General features: G+C 25.7%; 4 protein-coding genes across 8 annotated transcripts in view; 1 reads left to right on the forward strand and 3 right to left on the reverse strand.

Moving 5' to 3' along the window:
* The window catches only part of LOC127285439 (basement membrane-specific heparan sulfate proteoglycan core protein-like), a 389,597-nt gene that overhangs the window by 338,861 nt on the left and 27,586 nt on the right, over positions 1–23,150 (forward strand). The window lies entirely within an intron of this gene.
* LOC127285476 (uncharacterized) lies at positions 859–7,450 on the reverse strand. The gene is made up of 4 exons (XM_051311517.1): positions 7,365–7,450; positions 7,066–7,203; positions 1,247–1,405; positions 859–1,140 (listed from the first exon to the last, which is right to left on the reverse strand). Exons 1-4 carry the CDS (start codon positions 7,410–7,412, stop codon positions 973–975), a joined length of 513 nt encoding a protein of 170 aa, XP_051167474.1. The 5' UTR covers positions 7,413–7,450; the 3' UTR covers positions 859–972.
* Positions 8,614–11,622, reverse strand: LOC127285483 (uncharacterized). The gene is made up of 4 exons (XM_051311531.1): positions 11,480–11,622; positions 9,531–9,671; positions 8,912–9,067; positions 8,614–8,809 (listed from the first exon to the last, which is right to left on the reverse strand). Exons 1-4 carry the CDS (start codon positions 11,525–11,527, stop codon positions 8,642–8,644), a joined length of 513 nt encoding a protein of 170 aa, XP_051167488.1. The 5' UTR covers positions 11,528–11,622; the 3' UTR covers positions 8,614–8,641.
* LOC127285498 (uncharacterized) lies at positions 17,581–20,627 on the reverse strand. Its single transcript, XM_051311555.1, has 4 exons — positions 20,495–20,627; positions 19,438–19,578; positions 18,985–19,140; positions 17,581–18,767 (listed from the first exon to the last, which is right to left on the reverse strand). Exons 1-4 carry the CDS (start codon positions 20,540–20,542, stop codon positions 18,603–18,605), a joined length of 510 nt encoding a protein of 169 aa, XP_051167512.1. The 5' UTR covers positions 20,543–20,627; the 3' UTR covers positions 17,581–18,602.

The raw sequence follows: 23,150 nt of genomic DNA on the forward strand, positions 1-23,150 counted from the left end.
AGATATGCCATTAAAAACTTCGATTTTTTAAAATGAGTTTCGCTTGGAAATTTAAAGTTTGACGTGGTCCCATTTTTTATGTATAGGTGGCACACATTCGGGCAAGGGTTCAAATTACTTCTTATCATATATAGGCAATGTACCCGTGTTGTGTGGTTTCTTAAAAACCAATGTTAAAAAAATTATCTAAGGTTGATTGCTGAATTGTCAACTATAAAAAAAAGTTATCTCGCAATTTTGAAGGTATATAATTTTATTCCTCGGTGAGGCACATCATTAATTTAAGGATTTTTCATTTGTTTACAACTCCAAATACATCCACAAAAAACCACAGACCATAAAAAAAAATGTTAAAAAAAGTTTCAGCGTTAAAACTGAAAAAATGTATAGTGAGTTCGCGCACCAAAAACAGACAAATTTACTACTTTTATTTACTCTCATTGTTTTTTACATATTCATAATAAGTAATAAACACTTGTTACATGTAAAATGAACAAAAATTTGTTGAACTGTGTTGTTGAAAAGTTATATTTAAATTTTTTAAGGTATCATAATGAGCGACAACATAAAGTTTCAAAGTTCTAGAACAATGCCCTTATACCGTCGTTGTCCCAGTAGCCGTCTATGTTTACAAATATCACGTATAATAATAATAATTTAAATTAATTTTCAACAATATTTTATTCTTTTTGGCATGCAACGGACGGCTAATATTGGCATATTCCCATATCGGCGTAGTGTAGTGGTTAGTGCATTCAACTTTGTCAATTATTGTCAATCTTTTAGTTATTCGAACTTTTAATAATTTTTTCTAAAAGTGAGGTTTACCATAAACTTTATTGATAAAATAGCAACAAATTATTATTTTTTCAATTTGATATTTATTTAAATTAAATAAAGAATAAACATTTTAACTTTTTTAGTTAATAAGCCATTCTACTGAAATTCTTTAATTTTGTGTCACAGTATAGTCTAACAGCCAGTTATCTTTCCTCCGAAAGTATTTATCAATACTGGAAATAGATTGGTTCTATGATTTTGTCTAAATATTTTAATGTCAGCAATAAAATTTCCACATCCACCAGATTTATCAATAGTGTATGTATGATTAAATGGTGTAGAATAAGAACTCGTTGTTCCCTGTGAAAAAATATTTTTAAAAAATTTTAATTTTTAAGTTAGAAAAGAGGAGAAAAAAAAATTTCAATAACTAATTAATTTAGTTAATATTATATTTATAATTTACCTTTTGAATTGGACAACTGTCGGTATTTGCTATGGTTTTCAAAATTAAAGTCTGAAGAACTCCTTCAAAACTACCCTTTTGGGCGGGATTGCACAAATTTGAAGAATTACCATATTTTGTTGTTATATTTGGTGAAAGATAAGTGACTGCATAAGTAGCCTGTAATTATTTTATTTTAACAGAAACCCGTGTAGAAAATGAAAACTGGTCCTATCTCTATTTTGCCCTATTATTGACTAGGTCCAAGTTTGGCATTCTAGCTTGGTCCTACAATGATTTATGATGCGATATTAGCCTGGTCCTAACTTGGGTGCCTAGTTAGAACCAGTTTTAATAATAAATAATTAAAAAAATTAATTTTAACCACAATTAATACTAACTTTCTAGAAGGAATATCCTGTAAGTTTTAAATTAAACTCTTGAGAGTTGAATTAAAATTTGGGGTGTACTTCCGAAGTAGGGGTACCTCCGATCTTAATGAAACTTGGTATACTAACGTATTTTGGTGCGCTGATTACGAAAATGATAGTGAAAATTGGCGCAAATTTGATTATCATGGTAAAAACCATAAAAAACACCATAAAATAATGGTTTTTTACGATTATCTCGTAAAAAACAAAAAATTTCGAAAAAAGTTTTAGACAAAAGTTGTAGATCTCAAAAAAACACACATTTTATGTTTTATGCATTTTTTACCAAAAGTCATTATTTTTCGAGAAAAATCCAAAAAACGAAAAACACCATGATAATGAAAACATATACAGCAGTCATGGTTAGACATATTATTTGACTCGTATACAGTATCATATTCACCATTAGTCAGGATCTAACGAATTCCGCAAAATACTTTTGGCCATATCCACCCCCTCTCGCCAAGGTTTTTTTTAAAAAGAAAAGCGAGCAGTACCTTACGCGGCCGAAGGCCGTGTTTACTATTTTGCGTTTACCGCTGCTGTGGACTCCACCCCACAATTTCCGCAAATTACTTTCGGACACATCCACCCTCTCTCGCCAAGATTTCTTAAAAAGAGAAGCGAGCAGTACCTTACGCGGCCGAAGGCCGTGTTTAATATTTTACATTTACCGCTGCTGTAGACTCCACCCCACAATTTCCGCAAATTACTTTCGGACACATCCACCCCCTCTCGCCAAGATTTCTTAAAAAGAGAAGCGAGCAGTACCGAAAGTATTTTGCGGAATTCGTTAGATCCTGACTAATGGTGAATATGATACTGTATACGAGTCAAATAATATGTCTAACCATGACTGCTGTATATGTTTTCATTATCATGGTGTTTTTCGTTTTTTGGATTTTTCTCGAAAAATAATGACTTTTGGTAAAAAATGCATAAAACGTAAAATGTGTGTTTTTTTGAGATCTACAACTTTTGTCTAAAACTTTTTTCGAAATTTTTTGTTCTTTACGAGATAATCGTAAAAAACCATTATTTTTTTTTGTTTTTTATGGTTTTTACCATGATAATCAAATTTGCGCCACTTTTCACTATCATTTTCGTAATCAGCGCACCAAAATACGTTAGTATACCAAGTTTTATTAAAATCGGAGGTACCCCTACTTCGGAAGTATATCCAAAATTTGAACCCTACGGGAATCGAACCCCAGACGCATGACTTAAAAGACCTAACGAACGCTTTAAGGCCAGGTCCAAGTGAGGCAGCGCCATCTACATTAAAACTATAATTTTGAAAAATTTTCAACAGCCTTTTCTCGAAAACAAGAAGGTGAAATGCGTTTTTCTTTATGGATAATTGATTATTAGCAAGAAATACACCAGCTAAAACTTTTTTTGTGTTAAAATGATGAAAAAAAATTTCATGTCGATAAATTAAATATGAGCAGTTTTTTCACAAAAACAGTAACAGTACAATTTCCATTTGGAAAATTAATAAACGTTAAACAATACACCAGCTAAGATTCACCAATCACGAAAATAACAACAAAAAATTTTATTACATATTTAACATGTGGACACTGTTTTACTGATTGTGACAGCCCTTTGGTAGATTATGTATTTCAGGTGGTTAGCAACAGCGCCAATCTCCTCCTTTTGGCAAAATCGCGAAACGTCTGGTGACATATATAACCTGCCAAACGGCTATCATAATTAGTAAAATATGTTATGTTAAAAAACTTTTTTTTTTTGTTATTTTCGTGATTGGTAAATCTTAGCTGGTGTATTTTTTTAGCGTTTATTAATTTTCCAAATGGAAATTGCATTTTTTATTGTAATTTCTAAGAAAGTACTGTTACAGTTTTTGTGAAAAAACTGCTCATATTTAATTTTTTGACATGAAATTTTTTTCATTATTTTAACTCAAAAAAAGTTTTAGATGGTGTATTTCTTGCCAATAATTAATTATCCATAAAGGAAAAAGCATTTTATCTTCTTGTTTTCAAGAAAAGGCTGTTGGAAATTTTCAAAAATTTTAGATTCAATGTAGATGGCGCTGCTTTACTTGGACCTGGCCTTAACGACCGCTGCTACCGAACCTAAGTAGATGTTTTTTTTTGTCTATATAAATTTTCACTATATTTTTTTAATTCTATTTTACAAAAATACTTAAAATCATCCAGAACATTCACTGTAAGTGTTTTATATTATCAAATAATGGATTTAAAACATTATATTGCATTGTTTAATTGTTTAAACAATTTATTGTTATTTATATTAACTTTTCTCGTAGTGCACCTAGAAGGATGCAGTTTTTTCTTAATTTTACAATTTATCAAATCGAATATAAAGCCAGACAGATTTGATTTAAAATTATTAATTTAACAATTCTTTTAACAATTTATTGCTGTTATTTATTAATTTTTTTCTAGTTCATCTAGAAAGGTGCAGCTTTTTCCTAATTTTACAATAGGAAAAAATACTGCATTTTTCTAGAAAAATTATAAAAAATGTTAATAAATAGAAACAATTATTTGTTTAAACAATTTAACATAATAGTTGTTGCAAATTTAATTCTATATTTTATTTTATTTATAACCTTTAAATTAATAACTACTAAGAGAAGGTAACAAATTTATAAAATTATGCTACTGTCTATGTGTATTTAAAAAAGTTATAAATTATGAACAATAAATTGTTTAAACAAATAAAAATTAAACAAAATATTTTTGTAATATATTATTTGGCAATATATATATATATAACAATTAAATAAATTAACAAATATAACTATAAAAAAATGTCTTTAAATATTTATTGCAAATTAATAAATAATTGAAACCATGTAAATAATTATCAATTAATTAAATAAGTATTATTTGAGAATATTTTACAAATCCTAAATTCAATCACTTTTTTCATAAAAAATTTTCTAACACTTAACTAGATGTTCTAGCTAAGTCAAAGTTAGGACCAGTCTAGAATATGAGGCAAAATTCCTGAAATGTCCGAACAAAAAATTAAAAGTTCTCGAATTTAATCCATACTTTTCTAAAATGTTGTTATTGTTGGTGAAAGTCTAAAAATAAATTATTATTGAATTTAATAAAATAGTTTTTGAATTACAACGTTTTTAATTTTTGACTTTTGAAAAAAAAAAATTTTTTCAATGTACAATATTTATAAGAAGAATGCATAAAAGTTAACATATATATAATGATTTTTGAAGCTTTTTTGACGAGCTACACGCTGTTAATAAAATTTTTTTTTTTTAAATAACATTTGACCTTGAAATTCAAGGTCAAAATGTTAATTTACGTTTATCTCAAAATCGGATTTTTTAAAATTATTTTTAACTATCTCAATGGAAAGCTTGACTAATTTCCTACAAAACATGTAATTTTCAGAGTGGGATCTTTTAAAGTTTTTGAGTTATTAATTAATTAATTAATTAATGTTTATAACAAATGAAATATTTTACAAACGAATAAAGTTACCGTAATTCTGAAGTTAGTAATTGAAAGTTAACATAATTCCGCATCCAACGAGCCCTATATGAAGTATTTTGGATAAGTAGATTGTTAATAAACAATTGCAATGTTAACTAATTGTTTATTAACAATCTACTTATCCAAAATACTTCATATAGGGCTCGTTGGATGCGGAATTACCTTAACTTTCAATTGGTAAGTTCAGCATTACCATAACTTTATTTGTTTGTAAAATATTTTATTTTTTACTAACAACAAGCATCCAAAAGCCCTATATGAAGTATTTTTGTTCAATTTTAGTTAAATAACAATAAAAAATGAAATATCTTACAAACAAATAAAGTTATCCTAAATCTAAACTAACCAATTGAAAGTTAAGCTAATTCCCCATCCAACGAGCCCTATATGAAGTATTTTGGATAAGTAGATTGTTAATAAACAATTGCAATGTTAACTAATTGTTTATTAACAATCTACTTATCCAAAATACTTCATATAGGGCTCGTTGGATGCGGAATTACGTTAACTTTCAATCACTAACTTCAGAATTATGGTAACTTTATTCGTTTGTAAAATATTTCATTTGTTATAAACATTTATTAATTAATTAATTAATAACTCAAAAACTTTAAAAGATCCCACTCTGAAAATTACATGTTTTGTAGGAAATTAGTCAAGCTTTCCATTGAGATAGTTAAAAATAATTTTAAAAAATCCGATTTTGAGATAAACGTAAATTAACATTTTGACCTTGAATTTCAAGGTCAAATGTTATTTAAAAAAAAAAATTTTTATTAACAGCGTGTAGCTCGTCAAAAAAGCTTCAAAAATCATTATATATATGTTAACTTTTATGCATTCTTCTTATAAATATTGTACATTGAAAAAAAATTTTTTTTTCAAAAGTCAAAAATTAAAAACGTTGTAATTCAAAAACTATTTTATTAAATTCAATAATAATTGATTTTTAGACTTTCACCAACAATAACAACATTTTAGAAAAGTATGGATTAAATTCGAGAACTTTTAATTTTTTGTTCGGACATTTCAGGAATTTTGCCTCATATATAAACAGGGGCTGCCAAGGTAGGACCAATGTTGGGCCAACAATCATTTTAGGCATACGTTGGTGATTTCAACACGGGAATTATAATTACAATGTAATAAATTTAGAAAATTATATTTTAATTTATATCATATAACTGAAAGTATTGAATTTAGCAATTTTTGTCAACCGAAGTTTAGTTTTTTTTCGACTTTTGAAAAATATTTTTTAAAAATTTTTGGTAATTTTTATTTTCAAAAATAACATTTTTTTTTTATGAAAAAGATTAATTTGTTTGAAATTTGCAAAAAAAATTTACACTTGGCCTGATGAATCTTTTTATTTAACTAATTTATTTTTAAAACAAAATTATCCCTTTTTTCTATTTTTGAAATAAAAAAATAAATAATTCAAATTCCATTTAAGCAGAAATTATTATTTTGTCACAAAATGAAAAGTTTTGAAAAAAAGTATTCCCCCAGTTTAAATGTTATAATTTTTTACCAAAGGATTCAAAATTTTGTACTTTGGTGTATTTTTACAAGTAAATTTTAATTTATTTATTATTATTAATTTAAATTATACAAAAGGTCTTCCTACTTTAAATTTTATAATTTTTGACCAAATGTTCTAAAATTATGTACTCAGATGTATTTTTAAAAAAAAATATTATTGTTTTTATGTATGTAATAAATTTTTTTTTAATTCCTAAATTAAAAAAAATTAATTTGTTTATAATATAAATTTTTATTTTATTAATAAAAATTGCAAAAATTTTGTGATTATGTTTTTCTACTGTGAATGAAATGTAGACTAAAAATTTTTTTTCAAATTGTAAGTGTTTTTTTATAATTTTCTTTTTCCACTTACTCTTAAAGGATTTTCCTTGTCTGAAATATTTGCATTCCAAGTAATATTAGCTTGATTCCAACCATATCTTAAAGATACAAGAGGAGTCAATCCTTTTAAAATTATTCCCCATGTTATTTGAAGTGAACGATCTTCTCCCTTAAAAAAGAAATATTAATATTTTTAATATTTAATTTATATAATATATAATTTTCTGTACAAATGTTTGAATGTAAAAAATTTTTTTTGTACAAAAAAGTGAATTTTTGATGAATAAAATTAATGAAAAATTAAAAGTTTAATATTATAACAATTCTTACTTGTCCAACAACAAAACAAATGAAAAGTAAAAATATAATTTTATACATTTTTTAAAACACTTGATGTTGACAGCTACTAATTCCTAATGAAAATAAAGGTAAGATATTACAACAATTTTCTCTTTATATACTTTTGAAACAAGGAAATTTTACATTATCTATTCACGTGTTATTGTATCAATTAAAAAAAAAGAATATATCATTATAAAGTATAAAATAATTTTTAAAAATTTACAAATTTAAAATACACTATAATCCTTGCTCTAGAAAGTATAAATAATACAAATATATTATTTGTAAAAATTAATATTAAAAAAATAAAATTATTGCAAATTTTATTTCACAAAAAGGAGAAATTTTTTACTACCAAAAAAATGATCATTTATTTATAGAAAAGAAATTTTGAGTTATTAAATATTTTCTAGAAACGTGGTAAAAATTTGTTACTGTCAAAAAAACTATATAATTATTTAAAATTTCAAAAACGGATTGAAAGTGTTCTTTTTTTTAAATAAATAAAAATATTGTAAAAATATAAAAAAAATAGGTAAATAAAAAAAAAAATTCTAAAAATAAGAGTTGAAAATTTTGAACTGAAATTTTTTACTTTTTCAAAAATCATCAAAAAATGTTTTGTCAAAATTGACTCATCTTTGTTATAGCCTCATTATTATTAGCCTAAAAAAAACACACATTTAATGTGTGACAATTTTTAAAAAAATTTTAATTATTTTTTAATTTGTTGATTAACTTTTTTTTTTTCTGGAAAAAAATAAATTTATCATTGGTTTCTAAAATGTAAACTAGTTTATGATAGGAAATAGATAAACACTAATAAAAGCATTATTTAACATGTAATAATTGTAATTAAAGTCGCTACTTCTTTTCTGAGAACTATTTTAACAATTCTTGAACAAAGTATAAGTTAAAAATTCTATAGACTGATAAAACTAAAAAAAAAGTCATAGAAGTTTATTGCCAGATAAAATAAAGCTTGATAATGTAAATTATGTATTACTGCAAAAGTGAATAAATTTACTTGATATATGTAAAGATAATTATGTGAAATTTACTAAATTTTCGTCTTACATTTTAAGAAAAATAAATTCAAAATTATTCAACAATTTTCAATTTTATTTTTAATTTATTTATTATATAATATTCATAATCAACAACATTGAAAATTCTAAAGTGATAAGTTTAAATAAAATAAAGACAGTTTAAAAATTTTTTTCAACCGCCATGTTGGATCTGCCATTTTGAATTTATGACATAGTTTAACAGCCAACGAGATTTCCTCCAAACTTATTTGTCAATATTGGAAATAAGTTGGTTTTATGACTTTTTTTAAATAATTTAATTGTTGCACTAAATTCACCACATCCACCTGATTTAGTAATGGAATAACTATAATTGAATGGTATCGAATAAGAAACTTCCGTTCCCTGTAAAAATATGTTTTTATTTTTTTTAATTTCAATTTTTTTCATCAGTTAAAAAATAGAGAAAAAAATACTTCTTGTAGTGAATTTAGTTTTATAATTTACCTTTTGAATAGGACAACTGTCGGCTTTTGCCATGGTTTTCAATGTAAATGCCTGAAAAACTTCTTCAAAACTATCTTTTTCTGCCGAAATGCACAAATTTGAAGAATTAGCATATCGTGTTACGTTTTTTGAGATATAGTTAAATTCATAAGTGGCCTGTAAATAATTTATTTAATTTTAAGTTAATTATATTTTATTAGGTATATATATTATTATTTATTTTTAGCGTTAATTATTATTAGTTAATATTATTATAAAATTATTAATAAAATTTCAATTTATAAATTTAGTAATATTTAATTTTTAAAAAGTTTTTTATTTTTTGAATTTAATTAAAATTTTAATTTAAAATAATTGATTTTAGAAAATGGTGTCTTCGATAATTATGAAGGAAAGTGTACACCTAGAGGAAATTTTATTCGAACCAAATATATAGTTTATTTAATATTTTTTTTTTATTAAAAACGTTTTTTAATTAATTTTATAATATGTATGTACTACATATATACGATAAATAGGCCTAAAACGATTATTTGGTTTTACAATTTGAATTCAAAAAGTAAAAAAAAAAAAAATTTATTAAGAATTAAAATTTTTTTAATGTTCTTATTCTACTTACTCTTAAAGCATTTTCTTTGTCAGAAACCGATTTATTCCAAGTAATAGTAGTTTGATTTTTATTGCATTTTACTGTTAGAAGAGGAGACAATCCTCGATAAATTTTTCCCCATTTTACTTGAATTGATCGATTATCGTCTCCCTAAAAATGAAATATTAATATTTTTACTATAACTTTCTTTATTTTTTTATTATTTTATTTTTTTTATTACTAGGTACTTGTTATTACAGTTTAACTATTCTATTTTGTCTTTGACTAATACCAACATGAATAAATAAAAATTCGTGTTGCGGAGAAAGTTGTAACGCTTTAATTTTTTTTCTTATGACTCTACTAGATTACAATTAAAAAAAAAAATTCAAAAATTTAAAATTTGATGTATTTTATTGCCTTAATTATAATTGTTACAACTTACCCCAAGACGGGGCAAGTTATGTTCCATTTGAGTGCAAGTTGTAACAAATAATTTTTTTTTTTTAAAAAAAAAAGCTTTTTGTAAGAAAATTCGGAATTTAAAATTTTTTGTAATTTATTGCAAAAATTATGGTTGAATTGATAATTGCAATTATGATAGGGTCAACTGGGGTAAATCCGAACGCTTTTAGTAAGTTTCAACAATAACATAAGTTTTTTCTTTAAAAAAAAAATACTTCCGGTATTCTGGTGCATGAAGTTGTTACTTTACTTCCATAGAACAATTTTATGGGGTAGAAAATTTTTTTGATAAATTACAATCGCAGGAAACTTAGCGTTCGTATTTACCTCGATACTTTGCAACTTTCCTAAAATATGGGGGTAAATACGAACGCCACTGTATTTCAGAAAAATCTTAGGGAAAATAAATTTAAAGTATTGCAATTGTTAAACTTATATAAAAACTCAAAAAAAATACGATAATAAACCTATTATGTAATAATGCATCATATATAAATACAAAAATCAAACAGGTTAAAAATTAAAATGCATTACACAATTAAAACCTTCAATAACTTTATCAAATCATAACGGATTTTTGCAAAACTTGGTACCATTTTGAATTTTGAAAAACTGACTTGAAATTGGTAATTAGCGACCCCAAAAACCGTAGAATACCAAATTTTATTAAGATCCTGAAAAACTTTTTTCAACAAACCATTTGGCAAAAAAATTGAAACACTCCTTCGAGAGAACAGAGATTAAGTTTCTGCTTATTAATTACTAACGAGGATACGTATAGAAAGAAAAACTTTTTTCTATGTACTTTTATAATGTTAAAATAATAGTGTAATCAAATAAAAACAATTTTGTGTGGCTTTGATGTAAAAAAAAATTATTAAAAATACCGTTCGGATTTACCCCAGTTTTCCAATTTTCTTGGGTAAATACGAACGGTCTGATATTATTAATAAAATTTTACAGAAGGCAAAAATCAAATATAGTTTCTGTTCTAGTATTCATAACAAACAATTATAAATAATAAAATGAATTTTTAGCTTCTTTTTCTTCAAATACGAAACAAAATACTGAAAGAGTGTCATCTTTGATTTTCAATCTTTTTTGCAATACTTGTTATCTTTGTTTATGCTGTTGCTAATTAACAAACAAAAAATGGGATAATACTTAAAATCTCTTCAAGAGGATCTGAGGTAAAAATTCTCATATCGAACTTATTTTTAAAAATTTTAATTAAGCTGAAATAATTAGCGTTCGGATTTACCCCCCGTTCGGATTTACCCCGACTGACCCTAATAAAACATTTGATAATTTTCATAATTTATTCAATATTCTAAATTTCATTACAATCAACCACCGGCTCCTCTCTATTATTTTCTTGTAAATTTATAACATATTATAAAAATTTACAAATATTTATTTAATTTTCTATTTTATTTATTAAAACCATTTTCTCTAATAGTATTTTGTTGAATTAATTATGAATTATTAAGTTTTATATTATAAATAAATCTTACTTGTCCAACAGCAAAATAAACGATAAATAGACATATAATTTTATACATCTTGGAATTCTAATATGGAGACAGTTACAAATTCTTAATGAAAATGTAATAAATTTCAACAATTTGTCATTTATATATACGTTTAAAACTGTGAGAAAGTTTTACACTGTTATCTATATCCACTTATTATTATTAAATAAAATTTGAAAAAAAAATTTTTTACAGTGACAATGAATATTTTAAATATCAACGATTATTCATGCAGAATGTTAACAACAATTATTATGATAAGATGTGTCAATTTTTGATGTAAAAAACTTAAACTTTGTTATAGCCTCGTTCTCATTTGATTAATATATTTAAAGTATACTTTATATTTTTTATAAATTTTTATTTATATTTCACATTCACAATTATTCTTTTACATTCGCACTAGTACTTACCTACACTTCCACTAAATTTCTTTTATAACTCTCACTAAAATTATTTTTCTTTATCACACAATAAAAACCTGGGATCAAAATGATCCGGCTACCGGGATCATTTTGATACACAGCAAAAATGAACCAAATCAGGATCATTTTGATTCAAAGACAAAATGACAATTACACAGGCACACAAAAAATAAAAAGCTGTTTGGCCGAGACACTACACTAGTCAATTTCCATGCATTTTTTCACGCTGAATCCGAATCCGAAATCAGAATTATCAGATTGGCTTTTATTTTTGAGATAAACTCAAAAAACTGCTCAGAAAGAAAAATAAAATCAAAAAGTTAAAAAAATTTTGAATGTCACTGCGATAGTGAAATTCCATGTATTTTTTATCGCTGAATCCGAATCCAAAGTCAGAATTGTTAGATTCGCTCAAATTTTTGAGATAATTGCAAAAAAACGCAAGTAACATAAACTCAAAATACTCAAAATCAGTTTTTTGGAATTATCTTCAAAATTTTAGCCAATCTGTCAATTCTGACTTCGAATTCGGATTCAGCAACAAAAAATACATGAAATTATACTATCGCACTGACATTCAAAAATTTTTTAACTTTTTGATTTTATTTTTCTTTCTGAGCAGTTTTTTGAGTTTATCTCAAAAATAAAAGCCAATCTGATAATTCTGTCTCGGCCAAACAGCTTTTTATTTTTTGTGTGCCTGTGTTATTATCGAATAACAAGTAATTAATCAAAAAAATGTGAATTAAAATGATTGTTTCCAATAAGCAAACACACTGCACTTGGAAAAACTTTAATATTTATTGCCGAGTTTGTTATATTTATTAAATTAAGTAAACTAGATTTTTAGGTTAGGAACTGTCATGAGTGACAACGTTCACACCGTTTACAAATAACGTAAACAAAATATTAACGGCCCTACTGTCTGAAAACCAAAGATAATGGTGCGAAATTCAAAAGGTGAAAAAATATAAATATTTTATAAAATTAGTTAAAAATATCTTACAAAAAGAAAAAGACATAAACTAATTTCAAAATTAACAATTTTTTTACTAATAATCAATAATCATCGAGGGGGAATTTACTCAGGTAGTCAAGTGTACACTCTTCCTGTAATACTTGTGTAATACCGTGTAATAATGCGTTATTACGGTGCTGTAATAACGCAAAAAATCTGTAATATCTCTGTAATAATGTGTAATACTCTGTAATAACGTGTAATAACGGTAATATGAGGTGTAATACCTGTAGTCAAGTGTACACGTATTTAACTAGTAAATTCCCTCTCGTCTTATATATTTTTTATGTACCGATTTTAAACGGTTATATCTTTTTTATTTTTATTGATAACAAATGTTTAGTTTTCCGTAAAATTTTGTTTGTAAATTATTATTATTATTATGATAAGATGTGAAAACGAAAACCTCCGAGTAGTAATTTTAATGAGGTTAGCTTGATTTTTGAAATTTTTTCTATTTTGGCGTCCATTTTGGAGGCGTCATTTTGAATTTTAAAAAAATCTCAGACGAAACGCGTTAAGAATTACAATGGAATAAATTGATAAAATTTTATTATAATTATTATTATTTACAAATAATTCACTATTTCAAATTCCGGATAAAAAATAACCATCTTGTTTTTTAATTTTTAGTGGTAAGAGAACCACCTTTACTGGGCTCTCTTTTATTCTATTAAACACACACACACACACACACATTCGAAGGTCATGAAAATGCCAGTCAATTGTCCCTTTATTTCTCTCAAAAGTAGCCAATGGAATGAGCACCAAGTTCAATTTGGACTCTTTACTCTATACTGACGCTTATTGCATTCGGATATACTAAAATGGTTAACTTTTCGATAAATTTTCACTTGAATGACATTTTAATTATGGTTCTTTACAGTCCGTGTTATTTCCTCGAAATACGCCAATAATTATTGGATGTGCGTTTTCTGTATCCATTTTTCTATATACTTTTATTTGCGATCGATGTGGTCCACACAAACCCACATCCCTTGAGTAGGAAAAAATTCCAGGTACAGTGAAAATGGATTTTGCACCCTGTAAAAATAAAGATATTAGAGTAATTTATTCATATTTATGAAGGAAAAATTTTTCATTATCCGTATATTTAATAATATGTAAAATTATCAATTTATCCGAGTCATTTTTGGAGAAAATTAAATTTATTAACATAAGATATTTGCTTGATGACTTATACCTTTTCGATTGGACAAATTTTAACATCTGCGATAGCTGCTAAAATAAAGGACTGAGCGGATGATTTCATTGAGCCATTTTTATAATTACCACATAGATTGTCAATGTCAGCAAACTCAGTTAGTTTAAGCTTTGTATATCTAACAGCAAAAGTAGCCTATATATATAAATATTAAAATAAGAAACATACTCAATATTTCAAATGAAGAAAATATTTTATAATTCATGTTCACAATAAATCTTATATAAAATAAATTTAAAGTTTTGTAAAAATATGATATTTCAATCTTGTTAAATATTCTTGAGGTTTTAGTTTAGAAAGATCATTTAAAAAGTAAATACTTATTTCCGTAATTAACATTGAAAATTTTAGTTGCTTACTCTTAAAGGATTTATGTATTCAGTAACAGGTTCATTCCATTTAATTACAGTTTTGCCATTACTTGTCTTTACAGTTACACCAGAATCATATTTTCCTCTCATAATACGTCCGGAAGTTATTTCAACTTTTTCAGCTACTGTTTTAAAATATTGTTAAATTATTTTTATTTTAAAATCTTATTTGTAATTGTTGATTTATTCATTTAAATACGTTAAGAATTGTAGTTTATTTAATAAAATACATATTACTTATTTAAGTGGAGATTTAGAACTAATTTAGAAGAAACTTACATATTCCAGAGCAAGTGAAACAGCAAACATGAAAAGAAGTTTCAACATTTTTAAATTAAGTATTTTATAAAATTATCAATGTAAAAGTGAAAAAAATTATTATTTAAAAGTTAGCTCTTATTTATATACTTTTAGATAATGGAAACTAATTTCGTTTATCATGAGAAAAGTGAAACTTAATTGCAAAAAATTATCTAATATATGAAAATTAGATTATCTGTAACCCTGCACACTTTTATCGCCTACCATTTCACAGTTATATTTATCACCTGAAGTATTAAATATGAAACATTTTTTTAAATATGGAAACATTTATAATGTCATGCTATATTTTTCAATCCCTATGTCTTAAAAATAAAAAAAAAAATATTTAAAAATAAATCCCATCCTGATGGCCTATAGCAAATATATCGACATAGCGTAGATATCGAAAATTATTAAAGTCTCTATAGTTTTCTTGGTCTTAAAATAAAGGTGAAATTATATGGAATATTTTTTTAAACTGTATAACACTTCGAAAAGTGTATGTTTTAAACAATAACAATATTAAATTTTTATTGAGATCCGATTAATTGTTTCACAAATATTAATAATGTTTAAAAAATAATTGACAAAAAATTAAATATGGCGTAACTTTTATAATTTTAAAACTTTTCAAAAATCCTTCGGTACTTTCATTTCTTATATCCAATACTATAATTTTACCAAATTACACACGAATCCAAAGACCTCTTGCAAATTGTGATATTTCTGACGGAGTCTTACCCAATATTTTTTTTTTAATTAATTAGGTCTTTTCAGAAGAAAAAATTTAATAAGCACTTTAAAATAAAAAAAAGTAAATAAGTACGTCTAAATAAATACAACAAGAAATTTAATATTGAATTAAAAAATTTAATTACATTTAAGGCGAGGGTGAATTTACTTCGGTAGTCAAGTGTACACTTGCCTAGTAATACTCGGTAATATCTGTAATATATTTGTAATGTCTTGTAATAATAAGTAGGGGAATAGTGTCAGGGTTGGACACTTGGCTTTTTTTAAATAAGAACATTAGCGCCACCTGTGTGCGTACGTGACAAATCTTCTAGTAGTGTAACCTAACTTTTTGTGCCATTACATTTTTGGAGAATCAAAAGTAGCGTCTCCTGTGTCTTCGGTGCAATCGAAGAGACAAAGAAGTTTTGTTTGACTTGTGAATAAACCTAAAAAATGTGTAAAAAAAGCAAGAATTCGGCAAGGTAAGCTTATTGAATGTATTGTGGGGTACATAATTTAAGAAGAAAAAAAGTGAAAAATCTAATCGCGACACATGTCTGGTTATGGTTAGCACAATTCGAAAATGATGCTTCTAGTTAGGGTTGGACACTTTATACAGTTAGGGTTGGACACCCATATTAATTATGAATTTGACACAATTTATAAATAAATAAATAATTATAAATTTTATTTTATTGATATTTCAGTGCAAAATTGTGCCAAAGATATTTTTTTTACCAATAATGCGTTTCGATTTTCAAAAAGTCTCCAACCCTGACTGAAAAGTCCAACCCTGACTAGATTTTTTTTTTAAATGTATATAACTTTTTTAATTTTGGACCAATCAATTTACGATCCACAGCAAAAGTGTTCCTCTTTTGTAGATCTTTCCATCCATATACCACAATTGACTGAATTTATCTAAACAAAATATTTATAAACAGAAAACCAAAACTGTGTCCAACCCTGACACTATTCCCCTATTATTGTGTAATATCATGTAATACTGTGTAATACTTGTAATATTGTGGTATTATGGTGTAATATCTTAAAAAATTTAAAGAAAGTCAAACCAAAAAATGTTAATATAAGTAAAAATTTTAAACACTTATTCAAATGTAGCGCGGGAGTTGATGCTGAAGTATAACAACTTTCCCATAGGTGGCGGTATCGAATGTTTACAGAATCAAATCAGAAGATGGTTCTTTAGTAATTGGCCGACTTTTAGCTACTTTACCGGAATAAGTAAAAAAATCGACTACAGTAAGACATCTGCTCCTATAATTACACCAAAACAAAATGCACGAGGCTTAGGTAGTTTGTGTTCGTGGTTTAAGATAGCAAAAAACAAATATTAAACGTTATAAACATGGATGCTCACGGATATTATAATATAGAAAATTATATTTGTTCAGTTCTTCCTCCAAAGTTAAAAACAAATAAGTTATATTTATCGTGTTTTCTAAAAGAAATTTCAAAACATTTGAAATAATAGATATTTACGTTTTAAAAAAGAGAAATTTATTATTTTCTTTTATAAGTAGGGTAAATGCACTAATTGCGGCGCGATTCAAGTCAAAACACCTTTGAAATAGAAAATTTGACATTTCTATTGTATAAACTCAATTTAAGACTTATTAAACTAAAAGGTTATGTTATTTAGATGTTAAAAAAATGTTTAACTTTATTAAAATCGATTATTTAAACAAATATGAGAAATTAAAACTAATACCGTAATTTTCTATTGCAGCGCATTTGTAACAGTTTCGGTGACCAAAATTACGTGTATTTTGAAAATACTTTGCCCGCCGAAATTAGAGCCAATGGAAATATTAAAAATGTTTCAATTACGGCGAGGGAAAAAATTTGATCTCAAATAATTAAATTAATAATTGTTTAAATGTGCATCTTTATTAGTAATTGTATAAAAAAAAGATTAAAATAATTATTTTTAATCATTTTACAACAGTTATATTAAATATAGTAGTAATAATAGTTATTTTTTATGAACGCGCCGTAATTGATGCACTTACCCTAATATTTAAAAATATTTAATTATTTATTTCTCTATTTCTTCTCTTAAAGTTTTGCTCTTAATAATAATCTTGTATTATATTAAGTTAACAAGTTTCCAAAAGCGACACCGACACCGTGATCTCGACACCGTCCTTGGAAAATCTATTTTCACTTATTTTCAAATAATTCAAAATACTTTGCCATATGCTTTTAGAAAATCTTACATACTTTTTTTGGTAACATGTTTTTTCAATTTTAACCCGAAAAAAGGGTTATTTTGCAATTTTATGCAATTTTTTACGAATTTTTGTATATATATACCTATAAAATTACTCTATTTTTAAAAATTTACATAAAAACAATTTTTTTTTATTTTTTTCCGCTTTTTTTATTATTTATTGTTGTTTTTTAAATTATTAGTTGCGAACCTATAATATTGTGGCTAGTTTTATTAAAAGTTCTACGTATAAGAAAGCGCTATTTGACGTGTAATATTTTTTGTAATAAAAGGTAATACTCAGTAATATATGTGTAATACCTTGTAATACAGTAATATTTTGGTAGTAGTATGTAATACTTTTAAAAAGTGTAATACTAAGGTAATAATAATAATATGTGTAGTTGTAGTCAAGTGTACACAATTTTTACTAGTAAATTCCTCCTCGCAATTAAGGATTGTTTAATTTTAATTATTTGCGCACGTAATTCATTTATTTTAATTTCAAATTCCAATAAAATCAAACTTGTGTTAACAATAGAAAGACCCTCACTGTACTCTCTCTCTCTCTCCCATTCTATAGGATACTTTTCTTTAAGGATCATAAAATGCCTATCAATTGTCGCTTTATTACCTTCAAAAGTAGACAATAGAATGAGTTACAAGTCCCATTGGTATATTTACTTTACAGTCAGTTATTGCATCCGATTCCTTAATTTGGTTAACTTTCATATAACTTTGGTTTATGATAGTTGAATTATATATATATATATATATCTTTTCCCAGAAAATCTCTTAACAGCCTGTGATATTCCCTTGAAAATAGCCCAATATTATTGGAATTAATTTATCATTTTTTCTAAACACTTTTACTTCCATTCGAAATGGTCCACATAAATCATTGTCAACGGTGGAATACAAATAGGTATAATGTTTACTTATTAATGTGATTTTTGTACCCTGTAAAAATTAAAAATATTTTACACTAAAAAAATATTATTTGAATAAAATATTTTCAAAAACTTATTTTGATAACTGTGCGGATTAAAAAAAAACAATTTAACATAATTTGAATTAATTGAATGTACAAATAATTTTTTTTCAGTGTAGGTATTAATGTATTACTAAATATATCTTTTTAAATCCAAAAAAGTGTTTTTATTTAAATTTGTATTACCTTCTCGATTGGACAAGTTTTGACATTAGCGATAGTTTTCAAAATGAATAACTGGGCCCTGTGTTTAAATGAAGATGTTTCATAAGTACCACACAGATTTTGAATATTAGCCATATCACTTTTATTTCTGCTTGTATATTTAATATAAATTGTAGCCTATTCGTAAAAATAACAAACATACACAGAAAATTATAAGGTATTAAAATAAGCTGCAACGCTTATTATTTTAATGCAATTTTGCTTATTTTAATACCAAAATGGATTAAAATAGGCAAAATTGGATTAAAATAATAAGCGTCGCAACTTATTTTAATGCCTTTTAATTTTCTGTGTATATGTGAATATAATTAATGTTTTATATATCAAGAAAATGTTTTATAATTCGAGTTTTTCTTTATTATATCTTGATATTTATATTTTTTTAGTTGCTAATTGAAAAATTCATTTGCTTACTCTTAATGGATTGTTTGTTGCATTAACGAGTTCATTCCATGTAATTACACTTTTGTCTTTACTTGATTTTATTGTTACACCAGGAATTGGTTTTCCTTTGAAAACACGTCCATATGTTATCTCACCTTTTCTATCTGCTGCCTAAAATTTTTTTTTTAATATCTTATAAATAAATAATTAAACGATCAGGGATAATTATTTACTTTAGGGTCAGTTGGGGTAAATGGAGACAAAATCGCTATTTTTTACAAATTACGTAATTTTCTTCCTTTAAAACGTAATATTTGCGGGTTTATTTTTTTTACATTGTTATTTACATTCCCAGGATTAATTTTATGCAGCAGAAAAAAATTTAGATAAGCTTTAAACGCATGAAACTGACTGTCCCCATTTACCCCAAAATTTAGAAAATTTCAAAAAATTCGGGGTAAATGCGAACAGCATAGTTTCTAAGAAAGTTTTAAGAAAAAAGTATATAAGTATATTTAAGTATATTACTGTATTAAGGGATGAAAAAATTGAAAAAAATTTGTAGTAGATATACAACAGTTGAACCAATTGATTTTTTTTTATTTCAGTACTTTGTCTCGCATTTCAAAGAAAACAGACTTAAAAATCATACCAAATTCTTTTCTTATTCCTTATGACACTCATAACATAACTTCACTTGAATTTTTGATTTTTGTTAATTTGGTTAATAATGACAAAAATCAAAAATTCAAGTGAATTTCTGTTATGGGAGTCATAAGGAATAAGAAAAAAATTTGGTATGATTTTTAAATCTGTTTTCTTTGAAATGCTCGACAAAATACTGAAACAGTTTGACTTTGATTTTCAAGTTTTTATGCGTTGAGCGATAACTTTTTTTATCTTGCTGCCAATTGTCAAAATAAAAGCTTGGCAATACTCAAAACCTCTTGCAGGTGATCTGAGGTTAAAATATTGACGTTGAACTTAATTTTAAAACTGTAAATTAAGCTCCAAAACCTCTTGTCCCAATTTACCCCAACTGACCCTACTTGTTAAGTATATTCAACTGATTTAAAATGAAACTTACAAATCCAATGGCAAAATATACAATAAACACGCAAATAAGTTTTTGCATTTTTAAATGTTATATTATGGGGAATTCTTAATGCAAAACTGAACAAAAATTAAACAAAACAAAATGATAATTTTTCAAAAAAAAAAACATTTCGTTAAGTAACCTTTTATATATATAAAAAAATAGATAAATGTTTGCTATTTATCTTCTACTTTCAGGTGATAAACAAAATTAGTTTGTAGTTATCACCTAATATATATTTTTAACAGTTCTTTTTCAAGTAATTATTTTTTAACAAATATAAATCAATCCTTGAAATTAGATCAAGGAAACATACACTTACGTCAAACTAATTTTTTCAATTCTTTGATATTTCTGTCTCTCGCAAACTGAAAAAGAAATTCAAAATAAATACTTAACACTATTGACACGTGCTTGGGTACTAATGTTTAAATAAGATTATTTTCTAAATTTTAAAAGAATATTCTTAGCATTCAAGTTTTTCCTAGGTGTGAAAGGGTTAATATTACATTAAATTAAAGTTTTTAGCATTTTCTTTTTATTAATTTCAGCAGTAAGAACTACAATACAATAAGTCGAAAATTTGTCAACTAGAATAATATTTTATTTCATAATAATTTGCATATAATTCAATATTTTTAATTTTCGATGTAATAACAGTTGTGACGTGACAATTTGACACGTCACACTGATTTAAAATTAAGTAGAAAAAATATATTTAAATTTAAAGTTTTCGCGCCGTTGACGTTCGCTCGCGAGTAATAAAAGTCAGGTTAGGTAAGTTTCCCTCGTGATCACCGGTTTCTTTACCAAAATCCTTTTCGAAAGTTTGGGAAAATATTTTAAAGAAGTTGTAATATAATAAAAGAAAATAAAAAAGTCGTTTTTTTGAAAATAATGACTGGTGTTACGTCTCAAATAGAGAAATAACTAACGAAATAATATTTTATTTTATTTATGGCCACTTGGTGATTCAGTGAATTCCTGTTTCATTTACAGAGCAGAAGGCTCTGAGCTAAGGTTACAGGAAAGAAAGAGAATAGTGATTTTTAATGACAAGTTACAAATTTATTTAGACAAACATTTAGAGTTATAAAATTGATCTTTGAGAGAGAGAGAGAGAGAGAGTATCCTGAAGCAACCATTCTTGAAATAAGGGGAAGTCAGTATTCCACTGCAACAAGGAATGTAAAGGTTACTACAAATTTTTATAAGGAGTTAGGAAGGATTTAGATAAAAAGTATTACAACTTACCTTGAAAATTTAGATGTAAGATGTATGAAAAAGGACGACTGCTGTGTCCTAATTATGATAGAAACTTCTGGTACCAGATATAGTTTAAGAGCTCACAGGAAAGTTGACGGGCCTTAGTGATGACCACAGGTCCGGAGTTCAGTTGACCGTAATGAAAGACAAACAGTTAAATTCTTCCAGAAAAGAAAGAAAAAATGATTTCCAAATATTCCCAAGAAGCACGTAATATATCCTCAATATCAAGATAATATTACACGTGAGATTCGTAATATAACGCTGTAATATTACAGTAATCTTACAGTGATCTTAAAATGTCCGCCTCAAGGTAATATTACCGGGAATATTACTGTAATATTACAGTAATATTACAGACTGATTTGAGTTATTCATAAAGCATAAAAAACGTAAATATATTATAAGTCAATTTGGCTTGTTGGTAAAACTCTGGACTCGTGTGCTTTGAGTTCGGGGTTCGATTCCCTGGATGGGTAGATTTTTTTCGTAAAGAAATGTTGCCATAATATTACTATAATATTCTCTTGTAATATTACCTTAATATTACGGTATAATATTACTGCAATATTACTGTAATATTACCTTAATATTAGCGCGTAATATTACAGTAACATTACCGGTAATATTACCTTGAGGCGGACATTTTAAGATCACTGTAAGATTACTGTAATATTACAACGTTATTTTACGAATCTTACATGTAATATTACTTTGATATTGAGGTTATATTACGTGCTTCTTGGGTTATGGGAAGTCAAATCCTTGAATACTTGAATGAGCTCTTCTTGATGTAGAAACTTTTAACACTTGATACAGAGATTCTTCTAAGTCGAACTTGAGTATGAAATCGAGCAGAGTAACAATGCTTGTACTAGACTGCGTCAATAGTTAATTTTTCATAAGGTGATGTTAGATTTTTGTTTTGTTATCTACCATTATCAAAAACCGAAGGTGACTGCGTTTGTCCTTTAACGGCAAAGGAAATGCAGTAAAAATTGAAAATTACAAGGTTATAATAAAAATTATTATTTTTCCGTTTTTATTTAAATTATTTTTTTTTATTTATTATGACTTTGAAAATTTTTAATTCTCACACATTATTGACTTATGTTAGACGTTCTGTTAAAAATCCAAAATGTAAATATTCTCTCATAGGCCTTTTCGTAGAATATATTTGATGAATTGAGTTGAAATGTAGAAAAGTTAAAAAAATATATATATACCTAAAGATTTGTTGAAAATGTGATTTGTTGATGTGCTGGATTTTTTGTCAAAAAATTTATTTAAAAAAACTGATATTTGTCACGAAAGTAAAAAAAATTGAATAGCCTCAACATTAAACAAAATTCTTGATAATAATTTTTTACTTTCTCGCAAA

The sequence above is a fragment of the Leptopilina boulardi genome, unplaced genomic scaffold (genome assembly GCF_019393585.1).
Source record: "Leptopilina boulardi isolate dan_hultmark-lab unplaced genomic scaffold, ZJU_Lbou_2.1 LbouV2_121, whole genome shotgun sequence".
Lineage (NCBI taxonomy): Eukaryota > Metazoa > Arthropoda > Insecta > Hymenoptera > Figitidae > Leptopilina > Leptopilina boulardi.